Source organism: Crocuta crocuta, unplaced genomic scaffold (genome assembly GCF_008692635.1).
Source record: "Crocuta crocuta isolate KB4526 unplaced genomic scaffold, BGI_CrCroc_1.0 scaffold128, whole genome shotgun sequence".
NCBI classification, from domain to species: Eukaryota; Metazoa; Chordata; class Mammalia; order Carnivora; family Hyaenidae; genus Crocuta; species Crocuta crocuta.
Genome location: NW_027532232.1, coordinates 5,289,182 through 5,309,587, shown reverse-complemented (window position 1 = coordinate 5,309,587; position 20,406 = coordinate 5,289,182). Strand labels below are relative to the sequence as shown.

Below are 20,406 nucleotides of genomic sequence, written 5' to 3'. Positions count from 1 at the left end.
AAGGCTGCCGGTGCGGACAACGGAGGAGCGCGGCGCCGGGCGCGCCTCGCCCGGATGCTCGCTGCGCCGCCTGCCGCCGCCCGGGGAGGGGTCCGCAGGCAGGCGGGCCCGCACGCCATCCTTACCCGCGGTTGGGTCCTTTCGGCACGAACCAGGGCCCGGCGATGCCGATGAGGCCCCAGAACGTGGTGAAGATGATGACCGGGAGGGCGAAGGAGTGCGCCGTCNGGGGGCGGATCCAGGTTTGATCAGCTTTTGATGAGCTTTGAGCCGCGAGACTTACAGGACACAAGCGTGTGTCGATATAAACTGCTTTATTCAGGTAGCAAAAAGTTGAGAAGCCGACGTGGTTTTTTAAAACCTCACGTGCACATCTTTGAAGCCCGAAGAGGGGAGGACGCCCCCTTGCCAATCACCCAGAGTATCCTTGGCTGCCAGACACCTGCTCGCGGGAATTGGCCAATCCTCACACTGCCTTGCCAAACACTTAGCACCCTAGGAACTCAGCATAGGCTTGAGGAAGAACCGAAAGGTCTGGAGGTTACGCTGTCTAAGGTGTCCGGCGAGGACAGGGGGCCGAATTCCCTCCCACCTGGTCTCCATGGCAACTGGAATCAAACCATCAGCTATAATGCGGGTTACTCAGGACGTCAGACCCCATGGGCATCAGTTACGGAGTGGGAGGATGCCCGGATGGGCACATGTTGGCACAGGAGGGTGGAGGCATGGCTAGGGCTCTGGCCAAAGGCTTCCTCCTCTTCAGCTTGTTTTCTTGTGAGGCAAAAATAGGAAGCCTCTCCAACAAGGGTATCTCCAGGCCCTGGATTTGAAACACGGCCAGTGTCTTGAAACAAAACCAAGAATTCAGGCTGGGTGATCGTCTCCGGTCAAGGCGTTCACGCGTGTCAGCCCTGGGGCCCTGCACCAAAGCACCGTAGGCCTCTGTGCCATTAGCTAGCATGCCTGTGCCCCTCGAGAAATGTGGGCAGTGCATATCTCTGCCAAAAAAACCAAAAAGCATTTTCAATCGCCCCCTCCAAGTGACCCGACTTTCTCACCAGCTGGTATTGGAGGCTTCCTCAGCACATGGATGTGGAGGCTGGATGCTTCCCTACCTGGCCTCCACCTCGGCACCTAGTGTGTGTGAGTCCATTGCTCGCAGGACTAGCCTCGTGCTCTGAGGATTCTCACAGGATGGAAGACCCACAGGGAGGATGCTTGCCAGAAAGTTACCTTGATTTGGAAACTATGGATGGGGGGGGGGCAACGAGCCCTATTTTACAGGGTCTTTCTCTCTTCCATCCCACCAATTTATAGCCACAGCACCCATAGGGCAGAGCCCTGAACTCCCCACAGAGCCTTGTGTGGACAGGGGAGGGAGGCCTGGGCTCCCTGTCGGCGGTGTGGACACTAACCCTGATAGAGCTGGAGCTCTGAAGGCCGGTGGTATACCTCAGACCCCTGACCACCGGGCTGGAAGACGGGCATCTCCACAGACTAGTAGGAGGCAGAAAGTGGGAACGAATTCCTGGCTCGTAGCTGAAGAAAACAGGAAGGCGATGGCACTTAGGCTAAGTGCTAAAGGTGGGTGATGGGAAGGGAGAGTCNGGTCTCTGTCTTAGAGGGCGACAGTCGATACCGGCACCTCTCAGCACGGGCCAGAGGACAGAGTGCTGGCTGAGGGCCAGGTGACTTAGCATGCAGCACAGGGTGGGGGCGGGGGGGGCGCAAGGCCAAGATGCAGCACACTTCCTGCCTGTCTTAAACAAGCAAAAGGCAGGGGTGAAAGGAGCCCTACCCTCAAACCTCCCCTGGTTTCCTACCAGTGGTTAGGAAGGCGGGACCCAGGCCCCACATCATCCCCACCAGATAAGCAGCCTAGGAACCTGCCAAAACAAAGTGCCCGGGGCAGGGGGGCGGGGGGGGGGAGTGCTTTGCTTCAGGGAGTGAGGGGAGAGGGGTGAGGGGGAGTGGGGACCTAGTTGGGCAAGATACCCTTCTGGGCCTCCAGGAACGTGTCCTCAAGCTTGAGTGACTTCCTGGAGGGCCTTGCCCCAAACTGCCCGTCACTGAGCCCCCGCCCCGGGGTCGGCTCAAGCAGGTAAGGAGTGGAGAGTAGTGACTCCCAGGCGGGGTCCCAGGCAGAGCGGACTAGGCCACCGTGCTGATGGCGCATTTAGGGAGCTCTGTTCCCGCCACGAGAACATCGGTAGCAAGGGACGAAGACGAGGGCTGAAGGCAGCTCCGTCCGCTCGGTGCAGCCTGAGGTCTGACTTTCAGGGAGCTGGAGGCGCCGCCACGCATCAGCCCAGTGGCAGACCAGGAGCCGGCAGGCACTTGAATTCTCTGCTGCCACATCAGGGAGAGGGAAACTGAGGCACAGGAAAGAGGAAGGGATTCATTATGGTTGAACGTCTGCTTGTAGCAGACCTGGGGCTGGAGCCCAAGCCTCCCAGGTGAAAGCGTGGACGTGTCTGCTCCTCAGGACACCGGGCTCGGGTCAGACTTAAGTGCGGCCACCACCGGGAAGCAGCAGGCTCCGCCGGGAAAGACTTGCCTCCATCGTCCCAGGGCTAGGAGACGCAGACCTCTCTGGAGTGCTCCGTGGAGACGGTTTCGCTTGCCTCTCCTAAGGGAGGCCCTGGAGGAGGTAGAGAAATTCTCTGCTGCGAGTCTCCCGTCTGTACTTGAAGCTTCCCTGCTTCTGCCGTGGAGCGAGGTTGACAGACCCCAGAGCTGGGGCAGTGGTCCTGAGAGCCTGGTCATCCTCTGCCCTCACAGTGCCTCTTCCAGGCCACCGAGGCTGTGGGCAGCCTCTCTAGAAGGCTCCCCGACCATCCAGGGGGCTGGTGGGGGTGGGGTGCTTCTGGAAACCCCCGCCCCCAACAGTCTCTCTCCCGCTTCAGAGAGGTCCTCTTGCTACCAGATCACGCGGTGGCATTTTCATGATGGGATTATTTCCTCAAGCACCTTAAAAATGAATCCGAGCCAGGAGCCTTTCTGCATATTTAAGTGCTGGGAGGTCACCGCTGCTCAGAGAGGGGCCTTGGGAAGCAGGTCTGTGCTCCTGATCACCCTGCTTCTCCGGGAGGGGGGCTTAACTCCCTTGTCCTTGCCCACTGCCCCTGGAGAGCGCCCCCCCCCTTGAAGGCTCTAGGGCAGCCTAGACTGAGCCTGTCACCATGATCCCAAGGGGCAATCCCCCGGATTCCTGGTCCTACGTGAGCTCTCTGTCAGGACAGCTCGGGGGCCCCCTGGCTGCTATGCAGGTACGGGAGTCTGCCGGGAGGGTCCACGATGCAGTCCTTCAGGATCTCGGTGGGCTCCTTGTAGGGTTGAAGGGGCAGCTTCTGGGTCACGGCCTCCTCTGCATAGAGTGCCCCCATATTCTCCTTTCTGAGCCCTGTTCCATGTGCGCGAGGAGAGAGAGCCCACAATTACTCAGAGGGGAAAGCAGATTCGATGACAACCCCTTCCCACATCCACTGTGCCCCAAGGAACGCTGGGAGAGAAAGCCACACAGAGCAGCCTGGAGATGCGACTGCGGCTGCTCTTGGCCGGCCCGATCTAGACTTGCTCTGGTCTCTCACCCTGGGGCGGTGGGCCCTCCAGGGGACACGGGGCAATGCCTGGACACACTTTTGGTCGCTACAAATGGGAGAGGGCCATGGGGACCCAGTGGGTATGTAGGGGTGCGGGTCAGGGGTGCCGCTGGAGACCCGACAACGCACAGCCCGGGCCTCACAACCAGGACTGGTCTGGCCCTCAGTGTCCACACGCTGAGGGTGAGACCCTGCCTGGGGAGGAGGACCTTAGCCTATCGAATCGGGTAGTGCCGTGTTGCTTCAGACAGACTAGTCCCACCTGCAAAAGGGCACCCCTGAGAGCGTCTGTCCTTCACCCCCACATGGCTGGACGCGGGGAGCAGCTCAGCAGACGCGTGGGTGAAGGATTCACCATCTGGCTCCCCACCATGGCTCCCCTCGTCTCCTCTCCACTTCCACCCCGGGCCCCTGTCCCTGCCCAGCCATGAGGCCGGGGCCACCCTGCTTCCTGTGGAGCCCCCGTCAGGCCTGAGGCCCGGTCCCCTGCGGCTGACCACAGACCCGGGGGTAACACGCAGGAGCACAAGCCATGGAATGAGACCAGCAACCAGATGTCCAGGAAGAACCGTCACTGCTGTCACTGAGAAGTGACACACGAATGGCCTGGAGGACTTCTTGGGTTTTCAGGGACTACTTGAAAAGAGGAGAGTCTCTCACTTCAGACTCAGTAACTCAGCTCCCATGTAACATAAGTGCCCCTCCAGCCCATCCCCACCCTGGCCCCNCACCTAGCTCCTTCTTCGCGGGCCCCTGACCTGACTTCTTCCCTCCCGCAAGAGCTGACACGGCACCGCAGAGAACGTGAGGTCACTGCCCCAACTTGTCCAGTCCTCTGGTTACTTCCCGGCCTGGTCTTAACCTTCAGTGGGTGCCGCTGGCATCACTGGGCAGACGCTGTGCACTTGACATGCACTTTACAGAAGAAAAACCAAAGCACAGTGCGATTAACCTGTCTGACGTCACACACTACGTTAGCGGCACCAGAATCTGAACCGGCTGGCAGACTGGCTCTGAAAATTCGTGTTCTCGGCCCTAGGCCCTGCTGTCCCCAGTGTGTGCGCCCTGCGTCCCTAGCTGGATCTTAAGCTCTGCGAGGGTAGGTGTCGCATCTCGTGCACCCACTGAGACCAAGCCCGTTGTGATGGCTGACATGGTGTCCAACACCGCCATGTCCAAGGTCAGCACGGGATTGGGAAGATAAGATTCTCTCCCTTCATTTTCTCCCGTCCAGGAACTCTGTCACGTGGACTTACCCGCATGGGAGCGGGGCGGCGCTTGGGCACAAGTGTAGACGTGGCTGAAACGCCGGCCCGAGGAGGTCAGGTACCAGTGCTGGATGGCGGGCTGGGGGTCATACTCTGTGACTGCCACACCATTCACTGCCGTCATCATGAGCATGTTGATCACCTCATTGGAGAGCTTGGTCCTCTCGTCAGTCCTGATCCGGTTCATGGCGCTGAATGCCCGCTCACAGCAGGAGGTGGAGACGGGCACGCAGGCCACCACCGCCAGGAGCCTACTCAGCAAGGGGAACTGGAAGTGCTGGGCCAGGGCGTTCTTACACAGCATGGAGAACGGGAGGTTCTTGGCGATGGCTTTCAGGCCCAGCCACTCCTCCAGGAGTGCTTCCTCGCTGAACCCTGCAGGGAGCGAGAGCTCAAAGTATCTGGCAAGGGCAAGGATATCATCATTCCCAAAAGTGGCAAGTTCAATCCCACTTGGCCAGGCCATGGTGTCAAACACCTCCATGTTCTTGAGCTGCGGGGGCCGGTCTGTGTCAAACCTTTGCTGGAGGTACTCGATCCCGGTCAGGATCATTCTCTCCCTGTCCGCCTGGAAGCGCTGCTCTGCCATCTCTACTCTGTCCAGGGAGACGCCATGGAGCCGCCCGTCCTGGAAGGCGGCGTTGAACTCTTCCTCTTTGGGCCCTGCCTGGTGACGGAGGGTCTCCAGGGCTACATAGGCCCGTCCCAGTGTGGAGTTCACCTCCGTAATCAGCACGATCTCCTTCTGGCACACCTCGGACAGAGGCCGGTAGATGCTCAGGAAGTCCAAAAGGAAGTGGCAGAACTTGACGAAATGGAAGCTCTTCATCAGCTTCAGCATGCCTTTGGCCCTGTGCCCGACCTGGCCCCCGGCCTCCGCCACGCCCTGGAGGTGCCTCGCCAGTGCCGGCCAGCTCACGATGAGCGCGTTCAACGTGCGCCTCTTGCTGGCCACCCACCTGACGGCGTTCAGGTCCTTCAGGCGGATGATTTCCTGCTCTAGGGGAGCCGCGCCTTCCTGCAGCTCATTCAGCCTCTTATTGGAGGACTGATAAAACTTGAAGACGGTCCGGATGTGCCGGTCACACTTCTTCACCAGATCGATGCCCCCACAAGCGTCGACCACGGCCAGGTGCAGCCGGTGGGCAACACAGTGGATGGGCAGCAGCTGGGGGATGACCTCCTGGAACTTTTCCACGAGGCCCCCTCTGCAGCTCAGCATGGTCGAGCCGTCGGTTCCCAGGCCCACCACCCAACCGGGCTTCCGGAAGGGGATGTCCAGTTCGTCCAGAGCAGAGATGATGGTCTCAAAGTATCCATCCACTGTCTCACTGTAGAGAGGGGCCAGAGTGATGTACGATTCTTTCACCTCCATCCCCTTAAAGTAGCGGATATAAATCCCCACACAGGACTGGTCGGCGGCGTCTGTGGAGCTGTCCAACAACACACTCACGCAAGGGGAGCTGCGGACATCTTCCAGGATCTCCTTCTTGAGCGTCTCGGAGATGTATTTGATGAACTGCGTGCACGCGGTGCGGTTGCGGTACTTGCCCAAGATCATGGCCCCAGTGCTTTGGAGGAGTTGCAGGATCTTCTCGAAGTCATTCAGGGGCCTCGAGTGGTACGCGATGGAGTAGGCGGCATTGAAAAAGTGCTCCATGTTCGCCATCAGGTCACTGGAGATCTCAGGGACTAGGGCAGCCTGAGGGGTGTCTTCCTTGATTTCCACAGTGTTGACACAGAGCTTGTGTGCTTTGCTGACCTCGTGGTATTTCAGAGTCTCCACTTTAAAAGGCCCCGTGTAACCGCGGACTAACCGGGACGATTTGTCGTGGAGACCGGGTCTTTCTTTGCAAGCGGAACAGAAGAGCTTGGTCTCTTTGGGGTCGATTACTAACCACGGGAACTGCCCAAACCACGACCTCTGTATTGAACGGGGTCTGTAAGTCCTCTTGATTTTCCTGGGTCCATCTGCTTCGACTTCACAAAGGCTGTAATTACAGGAGGAATCACAGGTCTCCATTGAAGGGGCCGGAAGCAGTGTGGATTCTACAGCCAAGGCTTGTGTTTCTGCCTCTCTTCCGGCCACCATCTTCTTCTTCCCTTTGGGGCAAATACAAATGTGCTTAGTTTTGCTGCCCAGAACTCTGCAGTCTCCTATCAACTAAGACATCTAATGTAATGTGTAGCCCTTATGCAAAACAGAGATGAATGTGATCTACCCTTCTAGAAATCATCAGTGACTTCTCTTTAAACCATTCCCCACTGTTATCTGTGCATGTCAGCCTGCTCTCTAAGAGATGTTTGCTGAGCCTTGTGCGCCCTTTAGCCAGCCTCCCTCTCTCTATCCACACAGCCACCCTGGGACCATGTGACCTCAGCTGCTGGTACGCTTAATTAGCCCCCTTGGCCATAGTTGCTATTGGATAAACAAGTGACTTTAATCCTCTTTCGGGCATCACAAAGAAATGAGGTTAAATATCCATAAGTCTTCTTATGAGCTTTAGAAAGAAGGGAGGTACAGAAGATAACACAGTAGCTACGGGCCGGGCTGATAAGCTCTGACTGAGAAGCACAACAGTGAACTCTCACAGGCCCGTGGTGGTGGTGCTGTCACTGAAAACCCGAGGAGGGACGCAGGGTGGCTCCCAGGCCTGCAGTCACACAGTTCCTTATGAGCAGGGTCTCCCATACCCCTCCCCCACCAGCTCTACCACATCAAAGGGCCTCATTTTTCCCGCACTGACCCCGGTTCCCAGGCTATCTGACGCTTGGACAGCACAGTTAAGCCCCTTCTTCACCTTTGTCCACCAAAGCCTAAAACAAGGCCTGAAGCACAGCCAGAGCAGTACAGGATGGGTGGCTGAACGCTGTATGACTCGCCGTGGCCACTTGGGCACCAGGATGTGGCCTTCAGAGCTCAGTAGGTCAAGACTCACCTGGAGGACGACCTTTCCCCCACTTGGGCCCATTTGGGTCCTTGATCCAGGGCGCAGCCCGACGTTCCAGCTTCGAGATCAAGTCTGGTTTGGCAGCAGCAGGCCCTGTTGCAGGGACAAAGAGTCACACTGAGGTCACCGCCGCGGACCCTCAAGTCAAGTAGCCTGCCTGAAGCTGTTCGCAGAAATGGAAATATTCAGGGGTGGCTCTGGGTCTATCTCTCACTAAAGTCTGTTCAGCCAGGGCCACGATGAAAACATACCCACGTGGCGTGCCACCTCATGCCTGAAGCCCAGGAGGCAGTCAGGTCCAGGTGCGTCCCTTAGCCAGGACCCACGATGCCCTTAGCTCTGTGGCAGCCACAGGAGCCGAGTCAGCTGACCACATCTAGAGGAAAGGCGGATGTCGGAGGAAACAGGGTACAACAGAAGGAGAGAGGGCGGGGACGAGAAAGCCACGCGAGAAGTGTTGGACTGTCACGGGCCCTATGCCGGCTCAAGTGCCCCCAGAGCCCCCAGGGCTGGCCTCGGGGCAGGTGTCTTGCTATTGGGTTATTTTCAAGGGGCACTTGAAGGGCCCCTTAAAAATGTCCACCACCTGCAGTGGAACCTTAAATCCGACTAGAAGCGATTCGGGCCTCTGGGTTAAGCACTGCCCTTTATTTAAAAAAATGAATATTCTCAGGAATATACAAAGAAATTACTTTCTTGACTTAAAATAAAAGCCATTAATATCTACTTACACGCTTTGGTATGTGTGTGAATGTGTGTGTAAATTCTCTTTGGAAAGACATAGAAACAACTGCTAAATGTAGGTGCTTCTGGGACAGTAGTGATTATTGTCACTCTTCACCTCTTTGGTCACTTGAATACACATATATTTATATTTGTTATACGTGTGTGTATCCATACATTTACTACTAACAAAACACAATTTAATATATTATTAAAGTGCAGTAGACTGACTACGTCCTTAAAACGTCTAAAATGAGGCCAAAGGAATAATAATCCAAGGAAAGGTTAACACATTTTTGGAAGAAGGAAAGGAGATAAAAAGAGCTGAACGCCAGATGCTGGCAAAGTAGGTGGCAAGGCTAGAGACGTGGTGGCAGAATCCCCCAGAGACACGGGACCGAGGCGCCATGAGCGGTGGAAGGTGGGGAGTAGAAATGGGTAGAAAGAACAGGCCCCCGGTCTGCAGAGACCACTCCAACCCGGGTCGTCCCCCCTGCCCCAGGAAACCAGAGATCACCGCCACCCCCACCTACCCTCACCTGAGGAGAGGACTGGAGATTTAGTTCACAGAAAAACTGAAGGGGGAAGGTTCCAGGTCTCGGGAGGGTGGGGGTAGCGGACGAAGAAGAAGGGTCACGATAATGAAGAAAGAGCCGTGTTCTGAAAGGGGTGCTACTCGGCTCCAAGAACATAGGCTCGGCTTCTCGCCCCAACCAGGAGACTTGGAAGAGTTTTCTTCTTTTCAAACTGTTCACTTATTATTTAGAGAGAGAGAGAGAGAGAGAGCACACTTGGGGGAGGGGCAGAGAGAGGGAGAGAGAGGGTCCCAAGCAGTTCCAAGCTGTTAGCACAGAGCTGGGTGCGGGGCTCAAACTCACGAACCGTGAGATCACGACCTGAGCCGAAATCAAGAGTCGGATGCTTAATGGACTGAGCCACCCAGGCGCCCCTGGAAGACTTTTCTTTGGAGAAAGAAAATTGCCCCCTCCTGTCCCAAAGGCCTCTGGGACACTGGCTTTTGCAGATTCCTCAGTGAGACCTGCAGGTTCACAGCGGACGCGCTGCAGTGAATCACACCCTTGACAAGTCCCTGCCACGCACAGAGCTGCCAGCCAAGGCTTGTCAAGGCTTTGCTCTTAAACCTGGATGAACCACAAGGTCCTTATTTAAGACAAGCCTCTGACGTGAATTGGGTAGGAAAAGAGATCTGAGGAACTAGAGAAACTGCAGGGAATGAAACACAGCTCCAAAAAACAAGCTGGCCGGGGCACCTGTGTGGCTCAGTCGGTTAAGCGTCTGACTTTCACTGAGGTCATGATCTCGTGGTTTGTGGGTTCGAGCCCCGCGTCGGGCTCTGTGCTGACAGCTCAGAGCCTGGAGCCTGTTTCGGATTCTGTGTCTCCCTCTCTCTCTGACCCTCCCCTGCTCACGCTGTCTCTCTCTCTCTCTCTCCTAGAAATAAATAAAAAACATTAAAAAAAATTTTTTTAAAAACAAAAAACAAGCTGGAATTCATGTTCCCAGAGAGAAAAGTCATGATAGTCACCCACGAAAAGAGCAATAGGGGCTCTTAGATTAAAAATATGGTAGAAGAGGGGCGCCTGGATGGCTCACTTGATGAAGCTTTGGACTTTGGGTTTCACAGTTCATGGGTTCAAGCTCTGAGCTGTCAGCACAGAGCCTGAAGCCTGCTTCAGCTTCTGTGTCTCCCTCTCTCTCTCTGCCCTTCCCCCGCTCACGCTCTGTCTCTTTCTCCCTCAAAAAAATTTTTTAAAAATTAACAAAATATGATAGAACAAATTATAAAATTAAATAGATTTGATAGAAAATAAAATTGAGAAAGTAGAACAAAAAAGACAGAAGCAGAAAATAGAAGGAGGAGGAGGAGGGGAAAGAGGAGAAGAAAATAAAACCAGAGGCTCAATTTAGGAAGTCCAATGTCTACCTAATAGGGCTTTTTGGAAGAAGGAAAAGAGAAAATCCATAGGAAGAAATCATACAAGAATATCCCCTCTAAGTGGAAAATGCAAGTTTTCACATGAAAGGGAGGCACCAGCTACCCAGAACAAGAAGTGAAAAGTCACTGATGCTATTTAACACTTCAGAATGCCAGCCTCGATCGTGAAAACTTTCAGGGTAGAATAAAATAAGCTGTGTTCAAAGATTTAGTTAGAAAGAGGTATTTAGGGGCACCTGGGTGGCTCAGTCAGTTAAGTGTCTGACTTTGGCTCAGGTCACGATCTCGCGGTCCATGAGTTTGAGCCCCATGTCGGAGTCTGTGCTGACAGCTCAGAGCCTGGAACCTGCTTCAGATTCTGTGTCTCCCCCTCTTTCTTCCCCTCTCCCACTCACGTTCTATCTCTCTCAAAGATAAATAAACATTTGAAAATATTAGAAAAAAAGATATTTTAACTTCTTTTCAGCATCCGTAAAACCTAAAGGCGATGCTTTCAAAATCCTGAGGAAACTATTTCCAACCTAAAATTCTATGCCCAACCAAGGTACCAATTGTTTGTTTGTTTGTTTGCAGTGTTTATTTATTTTTGAGAGAAGGATAAAGAGAGAGCAGGGGAGGGGCAGAGAGCAAAGGGGACAGAGAATCTGAATGGGGCTTTGCACTGACAGCACAGAGCCTGATGCAGGGCTCGAACTCACAAACTGTGAGACCATGACCTGAGCCAAAGTGAGACACTCAACCAGCTGAGCCACCCAGGCGCCCCCCCACCAAGCTACCAATTGGAAGGGCAGCGTAAGTCATGTCCTCCCACGCACCCTTTCTTGGGAAATTACTGGAAGATGTGCTCCAACAGAATGAAGCTATAAACCTGGAAGAGATACAGCCAGGGGACAGGAGGGGGCAAAGGAGAATCTGAGGCTACAGCCATGCAGGCCTAAAGAATAACCAGTTTGTCAGAGCAGGGGAATGGAGACCTGATAACCGAAGCCCCCAGAAAAAAGAAAGAAATGATCGGTCACAGGATGTCTGAGCTGTGGAAAAGACTCTTCAGAGGAGTTCTAGAACTCCATTGGAGAGCTGGAGAACTGGCACTAGTACAGAAAACTAGCAAAATAAAACAACAAGAAAAAAATTTCAATTTGGGGGGTAAAAAAATCCTACAACAAAGGAAATCATCATACTATGCCGCTTTGATCAGAAATAATACATAATCATAATTATGCAAATAATTTACATTGAATTAACCAAAAAAGTGTGATATACTTGTTCTGAGAGGAGGGACAGAGGGGTGTCCCAGGGTGGTAAGAGGGCCATCGTCCATCGTCCATATGAATTGAGAGAATATCACTCTAAAATTGCCAAACCAGGGATAGCAATAGACATATTAAAGTGTGGGTCGGCCTGCCTGCTTTGGCTCAAGGTCCAAAAGATAGGAGACGCCTGGGTGGCTCAGCTGGTTAAGTGTCCGACTTGGGCTCAGGTCATTATCTCTCCATTCATGAGTTCAAGCCCCTCGCTGGGCTCTGTGTGGACAGCTCGGAACCTGGAGCCTATTTTGGATTCTGTGTCTCCCTCTCCCTCTGTCCCTCCTCCACTCACGCTCTGCCTCTATCTCTCTCTCAAAAATAAATAAGCATAAAAAAATTTAAAACAAAAAACGAAAAAGATAGGCGCTAACTGTCCCCCATCCCAAAGCTGGACCACGGAGGCCTGACTTGGAAAGAGGGTGGCTGAAACACTGGGCTGGGACCCAAGCCCTCGACGCAAAGGAGTCGGTGCACTGGGAGTGAATAGGTCAGGAAGCTGGATATTAGAGATGTTTCTGGAAAGAGATGTCAAGTGTATTGTGAAGACCCCCTCCCCTACCATGGAGAGGGGTGGCATGGGCTACTTTCCATTGACCTTAAGCCTAATGGGAATGACATCCTGACCTTTATCTCCTGGGTGATGGGGCTCCTCATGAATCCAGGCCTGGAAAAGACTAAAGGCAGAATCTGACTGACGGGCTCCTTCATGGTGGCCATGCTGGGAACAGCCTACTTTCCTAGGCTTTGTTGGAGCAAAGGATACATAAGTGTTTTCCATGGTTCAGACATGGCCCCTGAGGGAAAAAGAAGAGGCCTCGGGCCACTTCCGGGGACCCTGCCCATGACTGCCTGTTGAGAGTCCAGGAATGAGCCACTATGGGGCTGACAGCCAAAGCAGACATTCAGCCCGTATAGAGCGGACGTCAGTGAGGGACGGTGGTGGGGCCTAGAGCCCACAAACCCACCCAGAGAACCAGCTTTCAACTATCCAGCCACGAGCAGATGCCAGGTGAAAGCTCTGCTGTCCTCTCCTCCCCACTCGCCCACCACTGCTTCCCCCACCCCACCCCCCACAGACTCACCAGAAGTCCCCGGACAGGTGGGGGTTAGGAGAACTCCCTTCTTCCTCCCACAAGGCTCTAGATTCCAGACCGGAGGCAGGTTGGGGGGGAGGGGCAAGAAGCTTCAGCTTAGATGAAGTCCAGATAAAGACTACACTTTTACTTCCTAACTTTGCAGAGGGGGTAAATTTTTGTACCATTTACGTGCAGTTTCAATAATAATAGAAGGAACTCCAATCATGTACGTTTTGTCCTGTTTGCTTTCTCACGTTCGTGTGTTCATGCATCTTCCCCTCCCCCCTTTCTCTCCTCTCTCTGCATACATGTATGACGAATACATAAATATTATGTAGGTGGTATGTGACCAGTGAGAGTACACTCTTTTCATACCCTGTTTATCCCTAAATACTTCTGCACGTACCACTCAAGGAAAAGAACATTCTCTCGTTCAGTAGGCGGAATTCTTTTTTTTTTTTTAATTTTTTTTTTAATGTTTTATTTATTTTTAGGAGAGAGAGAGAGACAGCGTGAGCAGGGGAGGGTCAGAGAGAGAGGGAGTCACAGGCTGAAACAGGCTCCAGGCTCTGAGCTGGCAGTCAGCACAGAGCCCAACGCGGGGCTCAAACCCACGAACTGCGAGATCATGACCTAAGCGAAAGTCGGACGCTTAACCGACTAAGCCACCCAGGCGCCCCATGAGTAGGCGGAATTCTAACATGCGCTCCAGGGACCCCGGCCCTTTCTGATCCCTGCCCTTTGCCACGTGGGTGGAACCTGTGACCCGACCTCATACCCGTGGTTACGTGGCATGATGTGGCAAAAGAGAGGTTACGTGGGTGACTTCGCATTCATATCAGCCCTTTAAAAGCAGAGGCAGCCAGAGCCTCAAAGCATCAAACGGGGACACCTGGGTGGCTCAGTCGGTTAAGCGTCCAACTCTCGATTTTTGGCTCGGGTCATGAGCTCCTGGTTCGTGGGGTGGAGCCCCGTGTTGGGCTCTGTGCTGACAGAGCAGAGCCTGCTTGGGATTCTGTCTCTCTCCGCATCCCCCCCCCCACCCCCATTCCTTCCCTGCTCACACGCCTGCACTCACTCTCACGCTCTCTCTCTCAAAGTAAATAAATAAACTTTCAAAAACAAAACAAAACACCAATAGGATGTGACACACTGTTGCTGGCCCATGGATGGAGAAGGTGGCATGGAAGGGACCTGAGGGCAGCCTGCAGGAGCAAGAATGACCGCTGGTGGGAAGCCAGCAAGAAAACAGGGACCTGCGTCCTATTGCTGAAAAGGAACTAGATGCTGCCAAGGGCCTGAATGCACTTGGCAGCCATTCTTCCCAGAGCCTCCCGACAGGAAGCCAGTCTTGAGGGACACCTTGACTTTGGCCATTTGAGATCCTAAGCAGTGAACCCAGCTGAGCCCATCTGGACTCTTGACCTCCAGAACTTCAAGATAATAATTGGGTTAGGAGTGCCTGGGTGGCTGAGTCGGTTAAGCATCCGACTTCGGCTCAGGTCATGATCTCACGGTTTGTGGGTTCGAGCCCCGTGTCAGGGTCTGTGCTGACAGCTAGCTCAGAACCTGAAGTCTGCCTCGGATTTTAAAAAATTTTTAAAAATTAAAAAAAAATAATTGGGTTAAAAACGTAGCCACTAACTTTGTATTATTTATTTATTGTGGGGCAGCTGATTTCACCCGGTTAAAGGGAAACCAAAATGGAGGCCACAGTTTTTTGTTTTTTTAATGTTTTATTTATTTCTGAGAGAGAGAGAGACAGCATGAGCAGGGGAGAGTCAGAGAGAGAAGGAGACACAGAATCCGAAGTAGGCTCCAGGGTCTGAGCTAGCTGTTAGCATAGAGCCCGACATGGGGCTCAAACTCATAAACCGTGAGATCATGACCTGAGCCTAAGTCGGACGCTTAACCGACTGAGTCACCCAGGTGCCCCATGGAGGCCACAGTTTGAATAGACCCCCTACACCAAAGGCTAATAATCACGTAATCAAATCTTTAACTGCTCCAGTTTTGCCTAAATGGGGACACTGACCTTAAAGAAAACAAGCTTTCTTCATGACACCGTGACCTTAAGGCTTCCAAGCCAGTCGGCTGCGGACAAGAAAACTTGCTCAGTGCTATACCCTAAAAAGAATGTAAGTTTCTAGTAACCAATCACAATTTAGAAAACCAAAACAACGTACTTCCTGAACTCTAACTGCTGAGAGCCAAGCTCTTAACCACTTTGGGTGTGAAGCCTCCCTGCTCATGAACAGGTCATTCCTTGTTCAATACAACACTAGTATCGTGTAAAGCTCTCTGAGTTTTCTTTTGACAACCGAAAGGGTGAGGAAAAAAGAGCCGCACACACAGAGCTGATCCAAACAAGTAGTGATGGAAAAGAATAAAGCTGTATCATGAGTGCAAACTATGAGGTTCGCTCTTTGAAAAAATAATGTCTGTGTATATTTCTCAGAAAAAATGAGGCACGTTACTAGAAGAAACAGCTAGAAGACTTTGGGGAGGAGGACCCAGCAACAGAGAGAGCTGGCATAGGGCACTGTCATTTTGTGTTCTAGAAGTCTTGTTAGAACCACTTAGATGACAAACGTAATTAGGAAGAAATGTTTGTAAACAATAAATAGAGACACACAGGAGACTGAACATTCCTGAATCTGTTCGCCTCAGTTCTATTCTCCTTGGGGACCAGCCACCTCTGCCTGCCCCGCCACTCACCACACTGGGCCCAGGAGAACTGAGCCCCCGTTGGACCTCTTGGAAGCTGTGGCTAAGATGCTGCCACACCCTTTCCTTTTTGTGCCGTTCAGAACGAGGGATACAGAGGGGAGTTTCAAACAAATTTTTCTAAGTCTTAGTAATGGAAAAATGGCCAAGGGGACCTAACTCTAGGACGCGTACGCAGGCACACACGTGCGGCGCATGCACACACAGACATTCCATAAAAGTCCATAGAAATGGTTTGGCTCGCAAAGATGGACCTCTGATCCTTCCAGGCTAACTCCATCCCCAGGTTAGCAGGCCCTACCCATGAGTCAGTTGGGAGATGCTGCCTTGGCGCCTTGCCTCGGCTCGCTCGCTCGCTCGCTCCTGCACGGCCCCCACTTGGGGGCTACTCCCAGGGCCCGGCGTACAGCAGCTGGTCTCCTACACATCGCACGAGCCATCTGAGCCCCTGCTCCTCTCTCACCGAGGCCCTCGCACTTGGTTTTGGTTTCTACCTAGTGGCACGACTTCTTGAGCCCAGCTCTGTGAGCTCTGGCTGTAGGTGACGACCTCACCTGTAGAAAGGGCACTGCCCACCTGAAGTGCGTGACCTGCCCCTTGGCATGGCATGACACTCTTACTAATAAAAACAAGGGCTACCACATAGTCCGCTTCTGTGACTGACAAATATGAGTCTCTTGACAGTGGGATCTAAGTGAGTATTCTTTTTGGGGGGAAAACAAGAGACATCATCAAACATGACCGAACTCTGAAACCAGGATTTAAAGTACGGAAATAAAAGCGTAGCTGGAAAGTCTGTAGAGTAAGAAGTAGCTCGAAATAAGCAAGTCTGCATAAGAAAAGGGTGAAACAGGAAAGCATTAAAAACAACCCATGAACCTCTTCTTTTCTCCATAAACAAAGTGACTGTCCCCTACAGGTTCAGCCCTATTGCTGGGACAGCCGATGAGGCCGAGGAGGGTGTGATGGGTGGGTGGGCCTACCCTGGAAACATTCTCTTTGTTGAAAAGCTTCAGTCTATACAATTTAACTGCCAGACAACTGACAGAAATTAATATTAAGGTCGGCTACATCAAACTGAGACTTTTTTTTTTTTTTGAGAGAGAGAGAGCGCGCTTGAGCAGTGGAGGAGGGCAGAGAGGGAGAGAGAATCTCAAGCAAGCTCCATGCTCAGCACGGAGCCCAGTGCAAGGCTCGATCCCATGACCCTGGGATCGTGACCTGAGCCGAAATCAAGAGTCAAGATGCTCAACCAACTGAGCCACCCAGGTGCCCCGAGACTTTTTAAAAACAGATACAATAGTTATAAATTTCTCCAGCCAGTTCTCCTGGATGGAGGGAACTTACAGTGACCTACAGAGAAGGTCTGAAAGAGCCAGGCAAACTAGTAGCCTCCAGCAACAGGGATTGGGGATGGGAGTATAGACTTCTAAAAAATTCTTATACTGTTTGAATTCTTAAATAATCTCATCTTATACTTGGTGTTGTTACTATTAGAATATTAATAATTTGATTAGCACAATCTTGAAGAGATGGAGTCCAAGTGGCAATAAACACTTACAAAGCAGGGAATGGATGGAGTATGTGCCACACGTAATGCACAGAATAGAAAGAATTTCAGTTTCTCTGCTTTCCAGGCAGATGCCTGGGATTCCCAGGCCTGCTTCCTCATCTGAAAATACTACTACTACTTGCCTTAGAGGTTGGCTTTAAGGATTAGAGAGAGCGTATATGAGAGACTCAACTCAGGATCCATGCTCAGTAGATGCTCAGTGAATACAGATACCACTGTTATTGTTTCCAGATATAAGAATAAAAGAAAAACACAGAAGTTTCCTGTAATACCCAGGGTAAGCAGATCATCAGAGTATTTGAAGATAAAATATAAGTAACATTAAAAATGAATGGGAGAGGGGTATCTGGGTGGCTCAATCAGTTAAGCAGCTAACTCTTGATTCCAGCTCAGGTCATCATCTCACGGTTTGTGAGTTCAAGCCCCATGTCAGGCTCTGTGCTTGGGATTCTCTCTCCTCCTCTTTCTCTGCCCTTCCCCACTCATGCTCTCTCTCCCCCTCAAAAATAAATAAATAAATACACATTTGAAAAAAAAACGCTTTTAAAAAAATGGATGGGATTTTTAAAAAATTTATTTCTGAGACAGAGAGACAGTGTGAGAAGGGGAGGGTCAGAGAGAGAGGGAGACACAGAATCTGAAACAGGCTCCAGGCTCTGAGCTAGCTGTCAGCACAGAGCCCGACGCAGGGTTCGAACCCATGAACCATGAGATAGTGACCTGAGTCGAAGCGGGCTGCCCAACCAACTGAGCCATGCAGGCGCCCCAACACAGGTCATTTTTGAATATACAAATCATTTATGGTTGGCCCCACTTACATTCTCAAGGCTCCTTAAAATGCTTTTATTTATTTTTAATTTTAATTTAATTTTTAATTTAAAAAAATTTAATGCTTATTTTTGAGAGAGAGACAGAGAGAGTGCACAAGTGGGAAAGGGATGGGGAGAGAGAGGGAGACACAGACTCCAAAGCAGGCTCCAGGCTCTGAGCTGTCAGCACAGAGCCCAATGCAGGGCTCAAACCCATGAACTGCAAGATCATGACCTGAGCCAAAGTCGGAAGCTTAACTGACTGAGCCACCCAGGCACACCTATTTTTATTATTTTTAATATTTATTTATTTTGAGAGAGACAGAGTGTGAGTTGTAGGGGGAGGAAGAGGGGGAGAGAGAGCAAGAGAGAGAAAGAGAGAATCCCAAGCAGGCTCCACACTGTCAGCACAGAGCCTGATGTGGGGATCATTCCCACAAACCATGAGATCATGACCTGAGCTGAAATCAACAGTTGGGTGCTTAACTGATTGGGCTGCCCAGGTGTCCCTATTTCTAGACTTCTGTACCCATTTTCTCAGACGACTGAAGAGGATGTCCCCATTCTCTGTAAAGTCTTCCCTGACTCCTGCCTGCAACCCTCAAGCACAATTAATTGCCCTTCCTCTGATTATACTTACTGTTCATCCAAACTAAGCATCACCAAGACTGAACTGTCCCTTATTTCTCCCAGGTAGCTAAGATTTCCCCATTCCGGGGGCATCTGAGGGGGCTCAGTTGGTTAAGCGTCTGACTCTTGGTTTTGACTCAGGTCATGGTCTCCCGGTTTGCAAGTTCGAACCCTGCATTAGGCTCTGTGCTGACAGTGCAGAGCCTGCTTGTGATTATCTCTCTCTCTCTCTCTCTCTGCCTCTCAAAATAAACTTTAAAAAAAGAACTAAAATATATATGTAAAAAAAGATTTCCCCATTCCTACCTTACGTAAGTTCAGAAGTGCTTACGTCATGCACTGTCAGCCCCAACGGGGGAAGACACCCTGTCAACAATACCAGTTAGCGCTGCTTTTGCGACAACTTTTCACAGGGGTCCTGAGGGCAGAGCACATCACTAATGCACATTCCTTTCAAGGAAAGCCCACCTTCTCATGCGTCGGTGTGTACTTCTTAAAAATGAATTTCCCCTTCATTCTCACTGCTTTTAAACAGTTCTAGGGGCGCCTGGGTGGCTCAGTCAGTTGAGCGTCTGACTTCAGCCAAGGTCATGATCTTGCGGTTCATGAGTTTGAGCCCCACATTGGGCTCTGTGCTGACAGGCTGTCAGCACAGAGCCCACTTCGGGTCCTCTGTCCCCAGCTCTCTGCCCCTCCCCCGCTTACACTTGCGCCCAAATAATACATATTTAAAAAGTAAAAACAAACAGTTCTAGGGGTAGTGATGCTCTTTGAAGTATACTCTGTACAGGTGCCCTGGGCCTAAGGCAGGATTCCAACACTTCTATTACCACAAAAGAAAATAGTTTTTACATCACTTCTGAATGTTCGGGGAGCCACTTAAAAATTATGAACAATGAGAGAAACAAGCATACAGGTCAGGAGTGTTCAGAAAATAACCCAGATCTCAGCTGCACATCAAGGGCAGGATAAACCAAGATCCAGGGCATGAATTAAGACACAAATGTTCTTAGTCCTTAGTCCACAGAAGTCACGATACAGATTGCTGCCGGGACTCCTGAGTCCTGTCCAGACGCCCGTTCTGGAAGGCGGCTGTTACCGTCTATGCTAGTCAGTAAATAAGGGCTTTAGAAGATGAAAAGTTGTCTTCCCATCTTGATGACACATGAGAACCTTGGGTGGAGGGACAGGGAGCAAAGAGAATAAGAAGCAGAGGCAGGAGGGGCGCCTGTGTGGCTTAGTCGGTTAACCGTCCGACTTTCGCTTAGGTCATGATCTCGCAGTTCATGGGTTCGAGCCCCGCGTCGGGCTCTGTGCTGACTGCCAGCTCAGAGCCTGGAGCCTATTTTCAGTCCGTGACTCCCTCTCTCTCTGACCCTCCCCTGCTCACGCTGTCTCTCTCTCTCCTAGAAATAAATAAAACATTAAAAAAAAAAAAAAAAAAAGAAGCAGAGGCAGGAAACTCTCCCGAGAAGTTTCCTCATGCCTCGGTGCCCAATCTGGTGACATTGTGGCCACCAGCCCCTGCCGGCCCCTGGGCACAATGCCGCAGGCCCGGCATAGACAGAGGGGAGGCGCCTCCTCGCCTTCGCTCACGGCCATCCCTCCCTCCGTCATGTGTGGACGCCCTTCCTTCTCCGTCTGCCTGGTTTTTGACTTCGTTAAGTCTGTAAAGACTTTCCTGGTCCGCCCAGCAGAATGAAATGCCTCTTCTTTAACAGCCTCAGGGCACTTTTCCAGAACCTCCTTCATGGAGCCTGTGTTACTCTCTCTCTTCTTATTC

The 20,406-nt window shown here is 51.9% G+C and overlaps 2 protein-coding genes across 3 annotated transcripts in view; both read right to left on the bottom strand.

The window, feature by feature from the left end:
- The window catches only part of ATP6V0E2 (ATPase H+ transporting V0 subunit e2), a 5,537-nt gene extending 4,384 nt beyond the window's left edge, over window positions 1-1,153 (bottom strand). Inside the window, exons 1-2 of the mRNA XM_077778048.1 lie at window positions 1,116-1,153; window positions 126-263 (exon numbers count right to left, since the gene is read on the bottom strand). Coding sequence (XP_077634174.1) covers window positions 126-263; window positions 1,116-1,153 — 176 coding nt within the window. The remainder of the gene's footprint in view (window positions 1-125; window positions 264-1,115) is intronic.
- Window positions 1,154-1,911: 758 nt separating this feature from the next.
- Window positions 1,912-20,406, bottom strand: part of ZNF862 (zinc finger protein 862) — a 34,803-nt gene continuing 16,308 nt past the window's right edge. The window contains exons 6-8 of one of the 2 annotated variants that reach the window (XM_077777994.1): window positions 7,810-7,914; window positions 4,859-6,973; window positions 1,912-3,403 (exon numbers count right to left, since the gene is read on the bottom strand). In XM_077777994.1, the coding sequence (XP_077634120.1) occupies window positions 3,234-3,403; window positions 4,859-6,973; window positions 7,810-7,914 (2,390 nt within the window). In that variant the 3' untranslated portion in view covers window positions 1,912-3,233. Of the gene's footprint in view, window positions 3,404-4,409; window positions 4,518-4,858; window positions 6,974-7,809; window positions 7,915-20,406 lie in introns of those variants that run through there. The other variant, XM_077777995.1, reaches the window with a different exon arrangement.